Source organism: Amphibalanus amphitrite, unplaced genomic scaffold (assembly GCF_019059575.1).
Source record: "Amphibalanus amphitrite isolate SeventyFive unplaced genomic scaffold, NRLGWU_Aamphi_draft 000287F_arrow, whole genome shotgun sequence".
NCBI lineage: Eukaryota > Metazoa > Arthropoda > Thecostraca > Balanomorpha > Balanidae > Amphibalanus > Amphibalanus amphitrite.
Genome location: NW_024881782.1, coordinates 212,878 through 228,530, shown reverse-complemented (window position 1 = coordinate 228,530; position 15,653 = coordinate 212,878). Strand labels below are relative to the sequence as shown.

General features: G+C 53.4%; 2 protein-coding genes across 6 annotated transcripts; one reads left to right on the top strand and one right to left on the bottom strand.

The window, feature by feature from the left end:
* Window positions 1-7,123: 7,123 nt before the first annotated feature.
* Window positions 7,124-10,723, bottom strand: LOC122387465 (bromodomain-containing protein 8-like). 3 transcript variants are annotated; one of them, XM_043377687.1, is made up of 2 exons: window positions 10,582-10,723; window positions 7,124-10,121 (listed from the first exon to the last, which is right to left on the bottom strand). In XM_043377687.1, the coding sequence occupies exon 2, from the start codon at window positions 10,090-10,092 to the stop codon at window positions 7,597-7,599; it is 2,496 nt and encodes an 831-aa protein (XP_043233622.1). In that variant the 5' UTR covers window positions 10,093-10,121; window positions 10,582-10,723; the 3' UTR covers window positions 7,124-7,596. The 3 variants fall into 3 exon arrangements, with proteins under 3 accessions (XP_043233622.1, XP_043233623.1, XP_043233624.1); XM_043377688.1 differs by having other exon boundaries at window positions 10,642-10,722; XM_043377689.1 differs by having other exon boundaries at window positions 7,124-10,118; window positions 10,582-10,711.
* A 300-nt stretch (window positions 10,724-11,023) lies between these two features.
* LOC122387463 (unconventional prefoldin RPB5 interactor-like) lies at window positions 11,024-15,605 on the top strand. Of its 3 annotated transcripts, none has more exons than XM_043377679.1 (7): window positions 11,024-11,047; window positions 11,810-11,945; window positions 12,085-12,334; window positions 12,766-12,912; window positions 13,326-13,461; window positions 13,839-14,448; window positions 14,630-15,605. In XM_043377679.1, the coding sequence occupies exons 2-7, from the start codon at window positions 11,829-11,831 to the stop codon at window positions 14,756-14,758; spliced, it is 1,389 nt and encodes a 462-aa protein (XP_043233614.1). In that variant the 5' UTR covers window positions 11,024-11,047; window positions 11,810-11,828; the 3' UTR covers window positions 14,759-15,605. The 3 variants fall into 3 exon arrangements, with proteins under 3 accessions (XP_043233614.1, XP_043233615.1, XP_043233617.1); XM_043377680.1 differs by having other exon boundaries at window positions 11,027-11,091; XM_043377682.1 differs by having other exon boundaries at window positions 11,043-11,217.
* Window positions 15,606-15,653: the final 48 nt, after the last annotated feature.

The window sequence follows — 15,653 nt, the reverse complement described above, 5'->3', positions numbered from 1 at the left end:
TCAGGTCGAGGTCAGGTCAAGTGAGGTCAAATTTTGAAGTTGGTTGTTAAGGCCTAAAAAGGTATCTATCTGATGCAGTTTTTCACGGCGAATCGAATGGTGCTATTTTTGTTTCCGTGCGAGGTCTAGAACTTCCAAAAAATCATTTTTCAAAAATTTTGTGTGTCGTGACGTCATAAAATTTTGAATGACTCCCACATTTTTGAACCGATTCTTCTAAAAATTGGTATGTAGGTGCACATAGACCACTCCTCTGACATTTATTCTGTTTTTTCGATACACTCAAAATTTTGGATTTCATAATTATTTTTTCAAAAAAGTCAGTTTTTGAAAAAATTTGGGCCCAAATCCAAAATTTTCAAAAACCGAGATAGCCATTTGATAGACAAAGTAGAATCACGTATAACCTTTTTTGTTACGTCTTTATTCCTTTAAAAATGAAGATGTTAGCGGCGTTGGAAATTTTGCCGTTTTTTTAGGCGAAAATGGCGAACATCACGTCACCAAAACGTCAATTTCTCAAAAATATATACCGACAGATTTCGCTAAAATTTTCAGGGAACCTGTCAAATTGGTGTGAGATAAGGTACTGAAAGTTTGACGTCGCTGGCATAACGCGTTTAGAAGTTATTAGCGAAAAACGGGAGGGGGGCAAATTCTGCCCCCCCCCCCCAGCGGGGCGCGGGATAAGGTTTCACTCTACAGTTATTCCGGGGCTATCAGACACCGTTTGAATTTTGACGATCGGCCCAGTAGTTTCGGAATTAGAATTGGGGGCTGTGAATAGCCCTCCCCCCCCCCCCCCCCCCCCAGTAAGGCGCGTTATACGCAGACCCCAGTGGGGCGCGGGTTCAAAGGCCCGGTTCAAGGCATTCTGAGCGGGTCCTTCAGCTTTTGTGGACATCCCGGCCCCCGGGCCCCGGGTTGTCGTTGGCTTGGCCTGGTTCACTTTTGGGGCCCAGCCAGGGACCCGTATGGGCACAGTCAAGGCCACATGGGGCCCTTTTTGGACCAGAAAGCCTGGACAAGGTCTTATCAGCGGGTCCTTCCACTTCTAGGGTCCGGAAAGGCCAAGATGTCCCTGTGACTGGGCCCAGAAGAGGATTTTTTTCGGATCCGCTTTCCATAACTTCTGCCAGGGCCAATTAGTGCGAAAGCGGGACTTTCGAGCCCGATAAGGGACCCCGGCAGGGCCATAGAGCATATCCATAGAGCATAGCCTATCCCTAACCCTATTCCGGGCGGGCTCTGAAAGGTTCGATTCTGGGCGGAGGGGGGCCTTTTCGGCCCCCCCCCCTTCAGATCTCAAAAACTACACATCGGAGCGACTAACAGCAAACGGCGTTTGATAGGTCGTTTAAAGATCTACAACTTTTACATAAAACATTTTCGGGTCAGGTCAATATTGAGGTCACCAGAGGTCATCAACGATAAAATGTTTTGGAATTATTTACTTATATACCTAACTTAAAAACTAAGAAACATAGAGACATAAAATTAATACATTTTTTGTTGCTCTCGTCGAGGCGATTCGAAATAAGTATGCGGTGACCTTCACAGGTGAATTTGAAATTTGACCTAAGGTCAAGGTCAGGTCATTCACCAATGAGGTTATGGGGTATGGTCATGCTGCATACCAAACGACGCGCTTTGACCAGGCGAGCAGTTTGGTACCACTTACAAGTCTTAAGCACCATCATGTCGTGATTTATTGACAGAAAACTATTTATGACGCCACATGACCTCAGTCTCAGATGACCTTTCCCGGTGCCCCTGTCAATAAGCGGCACCAGGATCATCACCGATGAGATAATCTTCCATAATACTGAAAGAATTTGGTGGTTTTGACTCGTTTACACGAAGCAGGAGGCGTTTCAATATTTTCCCATAGGCTTGCAATGTAAAGGTCACGAGTCTGGCATGACCTCAGGTCACAGATATAAAAATTCTGAGATATACAAATTGCACATGCCGGTACCCTCACTAAAACCTGAAGAGAAGAAATTGATCAGTCAAAAACTCTAGCTCTGGCGTGATTACAAAACTTTTCTGAGGTGGGGTCAACAAACCGCCTCTGGTGACATGACCTGACCTGACCCGGCAACTTTTTTTTGTCAAAATGTGCGCAATGAATGTTTAGAAAAAGTCACCGAGTATGAGCTTTCAGTCTTGCGTTTGGCAATGGCACAAGAAAAACCTGAAGGGGGGGCCTTAAAGGCCCCCCGCCCGGAATAGGGTTAAGCCCGAACATATCCTTCCGAACATAGGTATCCTTCGGAGCATATCCTTCTAATTTTTCTGTAAGGGGTCCTTCCGCTTCTGGGGTCCTGTCTGGCTCCAAATTGCCCTGGCTCTATCCAAAAGTGGGGCCGAGGGGTCCAGTTTCGGACCCGTTTGTGGCTTGGCAGGGCAAGGGGCCCATCCGCGAACCCCAAGGTTCAAACAAATCCTTCTGAGGCCTGCGCAGGCACTTCCGTTTTTTGGCCTTACTGGCCTCAAACTGGCCTTGGCTAGGCCCAAAAGCGGACCCCTTTCGGGCTGCCTATAGGCCCTGCCGGGCCCGACGTCCGGTGGACTGACCTCAGATACGCCCGTGACCTGACCTGGTGTCAGTGACCTCAGATAGCGAAGTGTGTTTGACGAACAATGTACCATCGATGGTTTTCAATAACTTACCAATTTAATCGATTTCACAACACATTTCTTGAAATGCCTGTGAACGGTGAAAATCTGACCTTTGACCTGACCTGTGACGTCATCGGTTTGACCTAGGTCCATGAAATTTAATCACAAGGTAGTTCCCCGGTGGAACTATCGAACGCCGTTTGAATTTTGAAAATCGGCCGGTAAATTTCCGAGATCTTAGGGGGGGGCCTAAACGCCCCCCCCCCCTACGGGTGGTAGGGTCCAGAGTATATAGGTAGGGTCCGCCGGTAGCCCTACGGGGCGCGGGTTAAAGTTAGTTGTTGGATTCAATCGCATAATTAGGAGAGTTACGTTCAGGATTTGGTGGGATTGCGCAATTTGAAATTCCACTCTATCGGTAGGTTAATGTTTATAAAGCAGTTTGCACCAGTCCATTTGATGTGGAAAGGCCGGGCTTAAAATTCCAAGTCGTGTCTGGCAATTTGTGTATAAACACATGTCACATAGTGAGGAATCACATGTCCAACGACCAGTAGCGGAGGTTCCTAGCCCCGTTCCACTAATATAAGCCACCAGTAGATCACACAGCACACCCAGACTGCCCGGTCATTGGAGCTGTGAATCTGTCAGCCGTCGGCTTGCTGTCGGCGCCCGGTGGACTCTTATCAGCGAGGTGGTAGTTGCTGGCTGGACTGTATTCCCCGCCGCATCAGTGAAGGTCTCTACTACCCCGCTGTCGCTCACTCAGCAGCCGAAATGGCTGTCCGCCGGATGGCGTGTCTCCTCTCGGTGCTGACGGTGGCGGCAGCGCTGCCCTCCCAGCAGCCACCACCAGCCGACCAGCCGCCGCCAGCCGTCTCCTACCAGCCGTCGGCAGCCGAGCAGCTGTCGGCGCTGCTGAACCCGCTGGTCGAGGGCGCCGTGTCGCGCGCCCAGTGCGGCTGGCAGCTGGCGCAGCTGGCCGGCCGGCTGGAGCAGCTGCAGGCGGGCGCCGACGCCGGACACCGGGCGCTGGCCGAGCTGACGCGACAGCAGCTGCGGCTCGACTCGGTCGTCCACGACGTGACGGCGCTGCAGCTGTCGGTGCTGGCCGGCGGCGGCCGGGACGGGTCGACAGGGCCGGTCGGCGCCTGCCGACCTCCCCCGCAGTCTGAGCGGCGTCAGGAGCGGGCTCAAACTGGGGTCAGCCCGCCCGGGACAGCGGAGGTGAGTGTCGAGACTGAGCAGGCACCGCAGGGCACGCCAGCTCCGACGCCGGCCGAGGGGGACCTCGTGAGGCGGCCGAGGGAGCAGCCAGAGGCGACTCCAGTCGGGGGCCAGCCCCAGGAGGCGGGTCAGAATCAGGAGCCGGCCTGTCAGCAGCGGCCCGCTCCTCTGCCCGGCGGAGCGGCCACCTACCAGGAGCCGGCCGAGCGCGCCTGCGCCCGTTCCTGTCTGCAGTTGCAGCGGCAGGGCGTCGCCCAGGACGGCGTCTACTGGCTCACCGGACTGCCGGTGCCGGTGCTGTGCGACTTCAGCCACGACGGCGGCGGCTGGACGCTACTTGTGACTGCCATCTCCAAAATCGGCTGGGACCCACTCAGCATTTTCGCCCGTAATGTGTTCTCCCCTTCTCTGTCGGATGACTACTCGATCCTGCGGTACGCCGACACCATCCGTGACCTCAGTACCAGCGACAAGTTTGCCTACCGGATCGAGGCGCAGGCGGAAAAGGGCCGCCAGCGCTGGGGCGGCGTCTGGTTCGCTCCCAAACACTACAGCTTCGTCGACGAGACGGGCACACAGACGGAGGTCAGCCTCGTCAGAAGATTTGACAACTGGACTTACAAGAACGATGGAATCAAAAGAAGAATGCCTTGGGTCAACACAGGTCTTCACGACAATCCTTACAAAATGTTTCCCGTTCTGACGACGGCCTCGAGGACAGAGTGGTGGGGGACTCTCGTTAGCCACCACTCACACGGCGCCCACCACCACAGTCCGTGGCACAACCCGGAGGTGTACCACTCAGGAACGATGCTCTACTGGATGAGGGAAGTCGCTCTGCCTTGACGTGTACAAAATCATTCGTGAACTTAGTGTGTTATGTTGGTCATGTGGAAAATATATTCGTGTAATGCAGAGCAAGAACTTAGAACTTTGGTCGGGGCGGTCTCAGCCCCGGTGACTCGCTAGGGCACATACCCAAACCAATGTCTCCCCTTATTCCTATCAGCTTCCCAGCTCTGCAATGGTCTTGTCAGACAGAAAGGGCCTAACCCAACAAAACAAACAAAACAAACTCAACCATAGACCACTATATACCACTCAACCATAGACCACTATTTGGGTATATAGTGGTCTATGACTCAACAAAGAACTTTGGTGCCTGTAGTGTTGTGAGTTTTCGGCGATAGCCGCCCGATGGCGCTGCTAACGTACGAGTACCGCATGGCGGCGCTGGTATCGCGCTCTAACTGGGTGTCGCACAGGGTTCCCTTGGTTCCCTGTTACTAAGGCAGATTACTTCGCTGCTGCCAAGTGCAAGTCTAAATAAACTCCTGCCTTCGGACGTTTCTCTCGCCTGCATATGAGCTGTGTGTACTGTGTGGTGAGGGCATTGTAATGACATCGCAGAGAGACGGAGACAGAGAGGAGAGAGAAAGGAATGAGTTAGAGGAGGGAGGAGAGAGAGAGAGAGAGAGAGAGAGAGAGAGAGAGAGAGAGAGAGAGAGAGAGAGAGAGAGAGAGAGATCATTGCACTCGTTAAAAGCCAATTATTTCATTAATCTTAAACACATATTGAGTAGAATGAATGTATTGGAAGGGCTGTGTGAACAAATCCAAGGCAGAGCAACACAATGATTATGATACTACCCTAATTGACAGCCGAACGCGAGAAAATGCAAATAATGCTTCACATCGGGTACGAACATCAGTTTAACTGGGCGAAATGAGCAGGAAGCCTTGTTTGTCCGGGCCGGGATCGTGCTCAATCGTCCTCGCCATACGCAAAATGTGTCCAACATCGAGCCAGTGTCTATCCAGTCCTGTCAACGAATAGACAACAGCCCCAAAGTTCTCAGAGTGAGGACTGTTACACTTCTCTGCCCGGCGGAGCGGCCACCTACCAGGAGCCGGCCGAGCGCGCCTGCGCCCGTTCCTGTCTGCAGTTGCAGCGGCAGGGCGTCGCCCAGGACGGCGTCTACTGGCTCACCGGACTGCCGGTGCCGGTGCTGTGCGACTTCAGCCACGACGGCGGCGGCTGGACGCTACTTGTGACTGCCATCTCCAAAATCGGCTGGGACCCACTCAGCATTTTCGCCCGTAATGTGTTCTCCCCTTCTCTGTCGGATGACTACTCGATCCTGCGGTACGCCGACACCATCCGTGACCTCAGTACCAGCGACAAGTTTGCCTACCGGATCGAGGCGCAGGCGGAAAAGGGCCGCCAGCGCTGGGGCGGCGTCTGGTTCGCTCCCAAACACTACAGCTTCGTCGACGAGACGGGCACACAGACGGAGGTCAGCCTCGTCAGAAGATTTGACAACTGGACTTACAAGAACGATGGAATCAAAAGAAGAATGCCTTGGGTCAACACAGGTCTTCACGACAATCCTTACAAAATGTTTCCCGTTCTGACGACGGCCTCGAGGACAGAGTGGTGGGGGACTCTCGTTAGCCACCACTCACACGGCGCCCACCACCACAGTCCGTGGCACAACCCGGAGGTGTACCACTCAGGAACGATGCTCTACTGGATGAGGGAAGTCGCTCTGCCTTGACGTGTACAAAATCATTCGTGAACTTAGTGTGTTATGTTGGTCATGTGGAAAATATATTCGTGTAATGCAGAGCAAGAACTTAGAACTTTGGTCGGGGCGGTCTCAGCCCCGGTGACTCGCTAGGGCACATACCCAAACCAATGTCTCCCCTTATTCCTATCAGCTTCCCAGCTCTGCAATGGTCTTGTCAGACAGAAAGGGCCTAACCCAACAAAACAAACAAAACAAACTCAACCATAGACCACTATATACCACTCAACCATAGACCACTATTTGGGTATATAGTGGTCTATGACTCAACAAAGAACTTTGGTGCCTGTAGTGTTGTGAGTTTTCGGCGATAGCCGCCCGATGGCGCTGCTAACGTACGAGTACCGCATGGCGGCGCTGGTATCGCGCTCTAACTGGGTGTCGCACAGGGTTCCCTTGGTTCCCTGTTACTAAGGCAGATTACTTCGCTGCTGCCAAGTGCAAGTCTAAATAAACTCCTGCCTTCGGACGTTTCTCTCGCCTGCATATGAGCTGTGTGTACTGTGTGGTGAGGGCATTGTAATGACATCGCAGAGAGACGGAGACAGAGAGGAGAGAGAAAGGAATGAGTTAGAGGAGGGAGGAGAGAGAGAGAGAGAGAGAGAGAGAGAGAGAGAGAGAGAGAGAGAGAGAGATCATTGCACTCGTTAAAAGCCAATTATTTCATTAATCTTAAACACATATTGAGTAGAATGAATGTATTGGAAGGGCTGTGTGAACAAATCCAAGGCAGAGCAACACAATGATTATGATACTACCCTAATTGACAGCCGAACGCGAGAAAATGCAAATAATGCTTCACATCGGGTACGAACATCAGTTTAACTGGGCGAAATGAGCAGGAAGCCTTGTTTGTCCGGGCCGGGATCGTGCTCAATCGTCCTCGCCATACGCAAAATGTGTCCAACATCGAGCCAGTGTCTATCCAGTCCTGTCAACGAATAGACAACAGCCCCAAAGTTCTCAGAGTGAGGACTGTTACACTTCAAACACCACTCCAACAACTCACTCACCATTCAATCATTCGGTGCGCACTTCACACACATTCAGTGCGCACTCATCACTCACTCAGTACACACTCACCACTCACCAGCAGTCCCGTCAGCTCTGAGTCTCCGTCTCCGTGTCTCCATCACGGCCGTCTCCCCGTCTCCCCCTATCGTCTCTTCCTGGTCGGCGTGGGCCGCTCGTCCGTCGATCTCTTCCTCTTCATCTCATCGCGTGATGACTCGCGAGTCTCCCGCCGTTTGATGGGCGTGCTCGCTGGCTGATCTCCCTGAGTCAGAAGCTGTAGTTTTTCCACACACTCAGCCTGCATCTCACGCGCGAACCGGTGTACCTCATGGTCAGTGGAGTTGAACATCATTGCGTTACAGAACATGAGCATCAGGTCACGCTGGAACTGCGCCGTGGTTGTCACGACTCCGCTCTCCACATTGCGTTTGAGCTGTGCAAGGTCCATGGGCATTTTGACGATGGCCCGGTAGTTACTCGCCTGATCGTTCGTGATTGGCCTCGCGAACTTGGAGGCGTGTCGGTGAGCAGCAAACTCACGCCACAAGAGTAGGATGGACTTCTTCCAGAGTTTGTAGTCGCGTCGCTCCTCGTCATCGCCACTGAGCACGCCAGACGCCGGGCTGCTGGGCACAGACTCCTGCGAGGCAGGCTCACTGCGCGCAGAGACACTGCGCGCGCGCACCACCGGACCCAGAGAGGTGGCCGACTCGGCGTCACTCTCGTCACGCTCCTCCTTCACGGGAGGAGGCGGGGGACGCGGCGGCGGCTCCTCGACAGACTGCGCCGCCTCCTTGGGAGGAGAGGTGGCCGCGGCGGCCGGCTCCGGCGCCGGAGCCGGCTCCTCCTCAGCCTCGACGGGCTCCTGCTTTATCACGGCCGGCGTCGGGACGGTCGGCGCTCGGGGACCGTCGCCGTCACCACCGGCAGCGACGGAGACGGCGATTATCTCGCTCGTCACCGGCGCAGGCTCCTGTGGCGTCTCCACCTCCATCGGGGCGGGCTCAGCAGGTTTCGATTTCGGCTTCGGGTCCGATTCCGGCTCAGTCTTAACCTCTTTTTGCGCTGTTTCGGAGGCAGATTTGGTCTCTGATTCGGACACTCGCTGAGTTTTTGATTGAGCCGCGGTGACTTTCTTTGCGGCCGGTGGGTCTGGCGTTGGTGCAGTGACAGCGACAGGAGCGCTCTCCTCAGTAGCTTTAGATGGAGCGGCGGCAGCGCTCACTCGTGTCTCGGTACTGGCGATAGCGGTAGACGTCGTGGCAGTCGTGCCAGCGGTGGCGGTGGCGGTATTGGTGCCAGCTGCGGCTCCAGTAGAAGCAGCAGCGGTGGGAGCAGGGACAGTTACAGTGGCGGCGGCGCTGGCGATGCTTCCAGAGGTCGAGCTTGCTGTGACTGAGGTTGCGGTAGTCGACGCAACAATGATGGTAGCAGAGGTGGCGGCCGTGGCAGCTGGAACGGCTGGCTTACTCACTGCAACATTCGACGTTCCACCGTCCTTGCTCTCCTCCTTTGAAGAGCTTCTCTCCGCCGCCGGCGCTGGCTCCGACTTCACCGTCTCAGGCGTCACGGCCGGTTCGACGGCCGGCTCGGCCCGCTGGGGCGGAGTCGGAGTCGGAGTAGGGGTCGGAGTCGGGGTCGGAGTCGGCGTCGGAGTTTCCGCCGGTGCCGTCTCCGTCCTCTCCTGCTTCACTTCCGTCGGGGTCTTCTGCTCCGTCGTCTCCCCGTTCTGTTCGGGGAAGAGGTTCGTCCTCGGCAGACCGGCCGAGCCGGGCGGCAGCTCCAACAGACGGGACAGCGTCGAAGAGCCGGCCGGCGGCGTGACGGTGCTCGACTCGGCTGCGGCCGGTCGGCCTGAAGACGGTGAGCGCAGAAGAGAGGTGAGCAGCGGCGAGGCCGGCGCCGGGCGCTGGTCGGCGGCGTCACGACTGGCCTCGTCGCCGCTCACCTCCGCTGCCGGCGCCTCCGACACCGGGCTGTCGGCAAAGTCCGCCTCCGAGAGCGCCGAGCCCGTCTCGGACGGACTGCTGTCCCGCCGGTCCAGCGTCAGCTTCCGGCGCTTCGGCGGCGGCGGCGGCGCTTTGGTCACCTGCGCGCGCAGCGCCTGCTGCACGGCCAGCTTCTGTGCTTCGCGGTCGGCCAGCCACTGCCGCTGGCGCTCCTGCTCCTGAGCGTCGGCGTCCTTCTCCGCCTGGATCTCCCGCTGGATCTCGTCCAGCTTGGCATCCAGCTGACCTGAGCGCAGCTGGCGGATCTGCGCCTTGAGCGCCGCGTACGCCGTCCGCGTCTCGGTGACCTGTCGGCGCAGCTCGTCCGTCCTGTCCTGGCGCAGTTTACGCACGATGCTCTCGCCGGGTGTGTCGTTAGTCTCGCCACGCTCCCGTTTTCGTCGCGGTGTGTCGACCAGCTCGAGCAGACGGGTGTACTGTTGGGCACAGTTCTTCTGAGAGCACCAGTCGGGCGGCCGGCCCGGGTCGGCCAGGCCGCGCATGGCCCGGCTGACCGACATCCAGTTCTGGTCGCCACTGCGCACCACTGCAGAAGCCAGGGCCAGGTGCTCCCGTGTGGACCATGTGTCCAGTGGCGTCTGCTTCAGTGCCAGCCGGGACACTGTGCCGCCCGATGTTGGTGTGGACATGATGGCTCAAAAGTAATCAGTTCTACCTGCTGGAGGAAGGCAATGATGGGTAAGTACAGTACAATTGGTTTGAACAATATTCGTGACCAGTGGTGCCTGGCTGATAAATGTCCATTTGTGCCAAAATTTCTTAGTTCACCTGAGCACCAAAAATTTTAGCAGCTATGCTAGACACCACCAAAATTTTGGCACAATCTGGCCATTACGCTGGACATGTCGGCAGTAATATGAATTTTTTCCAGTCTGGGGGGGGGGTAAGCCTCTACAACTGATGTTTTATTTTTAACCAGACTGACAAATATCATGGTCAATTCAATTCAATGACATTACTTATAGCACAGATAACAGTAGTAGATAACAGTAGATATTAGATAACAGTACTACTGTTATGTGCTTATAGCTAAATTATGCTAACATTTCAGTGATGCGATTGAAACTCAAGGCTATCAAATCAAGGCTATCGATGGCATTTTCATTTATTATATCTACCTGAGCTCATATTCTAATAAATGACAACCAGCACGCAACCAGCAGGGGCAATGTCGATACCGATAAATGTTGGATAAATGCTTTTAGCGTAATGCACTATGGCCTTGCAATGCACTCAATCCTCAATCCCTCAATTCATTGTGAATCGTGAAGAATGAAACGTAATTGCGAAAGGTTCTGACGTAATGAAAAATGCGAAATCGTTGGACTTGATTTGTTCTTATGAAGTGAGGAAGGTTCAAAATTTCAGATTTAGCTAAATATTTTGTAAGACTTTTGAAATTTGATTGAAATAAAGAAATAAAATTCCAAAAAGAGTATGTCAGATAAATTTCAAAACAATTTATCATTTCTTTTAAATCCTAGGTAAGGTTTTATGATGTCATCAAATTGAGTATTCATAAGTAGTTTTCTTAAAATATGTCTCATATGCGCCAGAAATGCAGCAATCAATCACATGCGCGTGGTAGAGATCGCGGGGGATTGGGATCGTTGATCATGGATATTTCTGTAATATTTGTGCAATATCATCGTTATTATGATAAATGTATCTGATTTGATGTGTGCCTTCCGTGCCTCCCACGTTTCATTTTGATTTGTGGGCTCTGGCGCAGTCAAATGGTGGGGTGGTGACTGGTGAGCGAGCCGCAAGCGCCTTGGCCTTAGACCTACCTGACCTGGCACTTGACCCTACAATGAATTATATTTATGGTCTGAACATAATAAATTATATTTATGGTCCGAACAGGATGTTTTATGGTCTCCACGTATATGCTGGCCGCTATGGTATTTTGATTTGAAAAGTAAGGTGAAAGTCGCCTTTACGAACCATGCAAGCCATATATCAACCTAGATAATTGGCCATGAAATCGTTAGTTCTGAAAGAAGGTACACTACCATCAGAAATACAAAAACCTCATCATCTAACCTGACCTTATCCTACCTAATGTACCTAACCTTACCTGACTTGACGGGACACGGGTGGTGAGGTATAACTTATGGCACCTTTGTTATAAGTTGCACCTCACTATAAGTGCTGTTTTATGTAAAAGTATTTGAAGTATCAATATGTCATGCCACTTTTCAAGCTGAGGAGGATATCTTCTTTCCTTTCATGTTTTTATTAAGTGAATTTCTCCAGTTTTGAGAGGTTGGATAAGATAGTAATAGCCACATGTACTATAGGTATTGTGTAAACCAATAACAATTATCTCATTCTCCATTGCAGAAATAACTACAAACTGAAGATGGCAGAAAAGGAAGAGCCAGCTGCTGCTGGTCCTCAGGATTTGGATAAGATGATGGCTGAGCGAGTTATAAGAGATCTCCCAGAGCTTGATAAGCTAGTTTCTGAGCAGGACAAGGTGGGTAGAGGTGATGGCTCAGTTAACCTAATGGCAGTCTCCAATATAAGCTAAGTGGGTTTGTCAGCTCATATTCCTGCATAATGCGCCTCTCATTCACTCCCTCCTCCACCCCACCCTTGCCTCTCCCCTCCCACAGAAACTGGCCAGCACCGAGGAGGGCTTGCGCCGTTGGCGGAAGTACGCAGACGACTACCGGGCGCTGCGCGAGCGGCTCACCACCCTGCCACAGCAGGTGTCCCACCAGGTGACGGTGCCGCTGGGACCGCTGGCGTTCGCGCCCGGTCGGCTGGTGCACACCAATGAACTGCTGGTGCTGCTTGGTGACAACTGGTTCGCGAAGACCAGTGCACACGCCGCCTGCGGTATCGTCGACCGCCGCCTGGAACGTGAGTGGCGGGAGGTATTGATGCCTATATTGATGGGTGGGAAGGGATAGCGTGGGTAAGGTTAAAGGTAGCATCGTTTTGGTGAAATCGGACCTGAACGGAAGAACATGAAACACGAGTGAATGGCGAAAATTCACAATTCAATACCGAATTTTGTATGTTACAAAATTTGTATTTGTTATGAAACTAGCACGTTGGCTGTTGCTATTCATAGATGATATTGTAAACTGTAAGTAAGTGATGTCAAGTGCATTTTAAAAGGGTACTTATTGTCATTGCATGGTTTGCTTCATTTTAACTGTATTTACTACCGTGTAAAAGCGCTTGCTTTTCGCTGGTGAGTGGTCGATCGCCTTACCATCACCTTCTGACGGTATCATACCCCTTCTAGTCAGGTGTACACTAACTAACCCCACTTTCGCTCTTGGCAGAGTGTGATAAGACGGTGTCAGACCTGGAGAAGGAGAAGGAGCTGTTTACCAAGTGGCGAGAGCAGACGACGGCCATCCAGGAGACTGATAAAGACGTCCAGGAGATCAGGGAGCCGCTAGACGAGGAAGCAGAGAAACAGTGGCGCGGTGAGTGAACGCGGTGGGGACTGCCGGGTCGGGGAGACGGGAGGGGGAGGGGAGCTGGTGGAGGAAGTTAGAGTGAGAGTGTGTTGCATTGGAAGGGAGAATGGAACGTGGCGAGGGTAACGTTAAGTGGAGCTACTTTAGTGGCATATTGTGTCATGTCGAGCTTTTGTCACATTTTCATGAACTTGGAAAAGATTCGACATTTTCATTAGAAAGGATCATCGGTGTGCTGAGTAGTGCGTATTTTAGGGCCAGCTGCCAGATTTGGTGTTGTTTCAGTTCTGTAGTATCAACTATCAATGGGGTGTCAGCCTGTCGAGCATGGTTGCCAAAGCCTTGTGTATTCACTATTCATCTTCATGAACAAGTCCACATCGTATGCGCTAGTTACCCCTCACCCTCTGCCCGCTCAGAGGAGCACCGTCGCCGGGTGGCCGAACACAAGCAGCGCGAGGCCGAGCTGCGCCAACAGGTGGCCGACCAGACTGACGTCATGGCTCGCCTGGACGCGCTGGAGAAACTGGAGGAGCTCAGGGACGAGCTCGACAGGTACGGACTACGGTGCTGGATGCCTGATTGCTTGCGAAAATGTCCCCTTTTTCATTAGTTTACGTTTGTTATCTAACAAACGAAAGTGGTTTGTGCACCGCAATTTGATTTTGCACCATTGACGTTCAGGGGCACTTATGTATTATTTAGCACGATGATGATGATTTGGTGTTTAAGGGCGCTCCAGCAACGAGGCTGTATGGCGCCTATATTATTTAGCATGAATTTGCACCCATTTCTATGTTGTTGTTTTTTTTTTGGATAATGTGCCTGACAATAGATATTGTGCTTATGAGTATTGTTGTAATGCGATACAATGCAGTACATCTGATATTGGTATTCTCAACAGTCGCTATCGTTGTGGCCGTGTCCGCCAGGCTCTCCGACGACGGTGACGACGGCGGCGGCGGGGAGGACGACGCTGCCGACTCAGCCGCCGACTCTGCCGCCGACTCTGACTCTGACGGCTCTGTCATCATCCGCGAGACTCCGGAGCCGGCGCTGGACAGTGACGACGACAGTCGGCCGGCCTCACCCACCTCCCCGGCCGAGTCTCCGGCGCCACAGACGGGCGACGGCCGCCGCAAACGGGTCTCCTTCTCCGGGGAGCCGGGCGTTAACACAGTGTATATGTACGATAAGGACGAGCCCACCGGCGGGGAAGGAGACGGGGACGGCACCCCGCCGGCGGCTGAGGACGCTGTCAGTCGGTCCCGTGAAAGCACACCTGTGTCGATCCTGAAACCGTCCGACGGCCGGCCAGGGAGCCCTCTGCCGCAGGCATCCAGAGCCTCGGACGAGGCGGCGGCGGCTGCGGCGGCCGCCGGCGCCGCCTGGGCAGCCGATGAGGCCAAGGAGGCGGTGTCGACCGCGGCCGGACGGGTGCGCTGGCTTGGCGCGGGAGACAGCGTGCCTATCGTCTCTGCTGAACAGGAGGAGCCTCTGCCGCCGCCGACTGCCGAGCCCGAGCGGCCCGATCTCTCCAAGGTAAGGGGAGGTGGTGGGGAGGCTGGTGGGTGTACGCTTTAGCGAGTGGTGATGTTTGAAGCTATGTAAATTTGCGCTGGTTCTGGCACTTGTTAGATTCTTAGCCTCCGATCAACAGTGGTTCTTGATTGACAGAATAGCATTACCTCCGGAGCCTGACCCAACAATATCCACCCCACAGGTGTTCTCTTACAAGATCGAGGAGCGAGACGCGACCACCACACCGGCCGGACCCCCGTTGGCCGCTAGCGATGCCCCACCTCCCAAGAGGCCTCTGTCGCGCTTCCGGGCCTCTAGGAGCCAGCTCTGACGCTGCCCGATGTTCCTGACGTCATCAACCGGGTGTGACGTAAGACGCGGTCAATCATTTACGTTGTTAGAAGTGGTGTGTGGACTCGTACAGAGGATGTGATGTTTTTGTAACCTGCGTATGATGTTTGTGTACTAGTTCGTTAGTCAATAGAGGTATTGAGTCTGGTATCACTCGGTGTAAGTTGTGACGCCACGTCAGAAGTCGGCGGAGCATAATTGGTCAGTCATGACGTTGAGGCGCACCGTGACTTCGTATTTCAATAACGCGGTGCCAAGTTTGTAGCCGATGTGCTGTAACTCTCCGTGTCGCTCCTGCCGGCGACCGTCAGTGTCTCGATATTGCTGGAGTGATGCGCCGTCATGTCATATCCGTGCTTCAAGTGACGAGCGATGTATGTCGTCGGTCCTGTGACGTATTTGGTCTTTTGACGTCACTATGTCTAGTCGACTGGGATTAGGTCCCAACGCGACCTACGCTGAATAGGCTCGCGGCGATGGCCGTTTTGATATTGTTTGCGCTGGCGCCAGGAGACTTCCAGAGGCAAGGTCCGCGCAAGTAGAAGCTGGCTGTGTATTTTCGCTACCCAATGCGCATCGAATCATACGTGCCTCATGTATGAGTGTTTAACTCGCGCTCGGCCAGGATCTGTGCAGTACGCGGTGCTTTTCATGCCAGTAGCGCATGGCGATGTGTCAGGTCACTGACGTGCCTGACGAGCTCTGTCAAGGGCGACATCAGACCGACATGTTGACCGTTATGTATCGCATCCAATGCATACTCGAGTCGCCGGTCTGCCTGTCCCGCCAGGACCAACTTTTCCATGAATACATGTAGCAGAAGCGTATCAGAGGGGAACATACATTCCCAAGGGTATGCAAATTGCCATGGACAC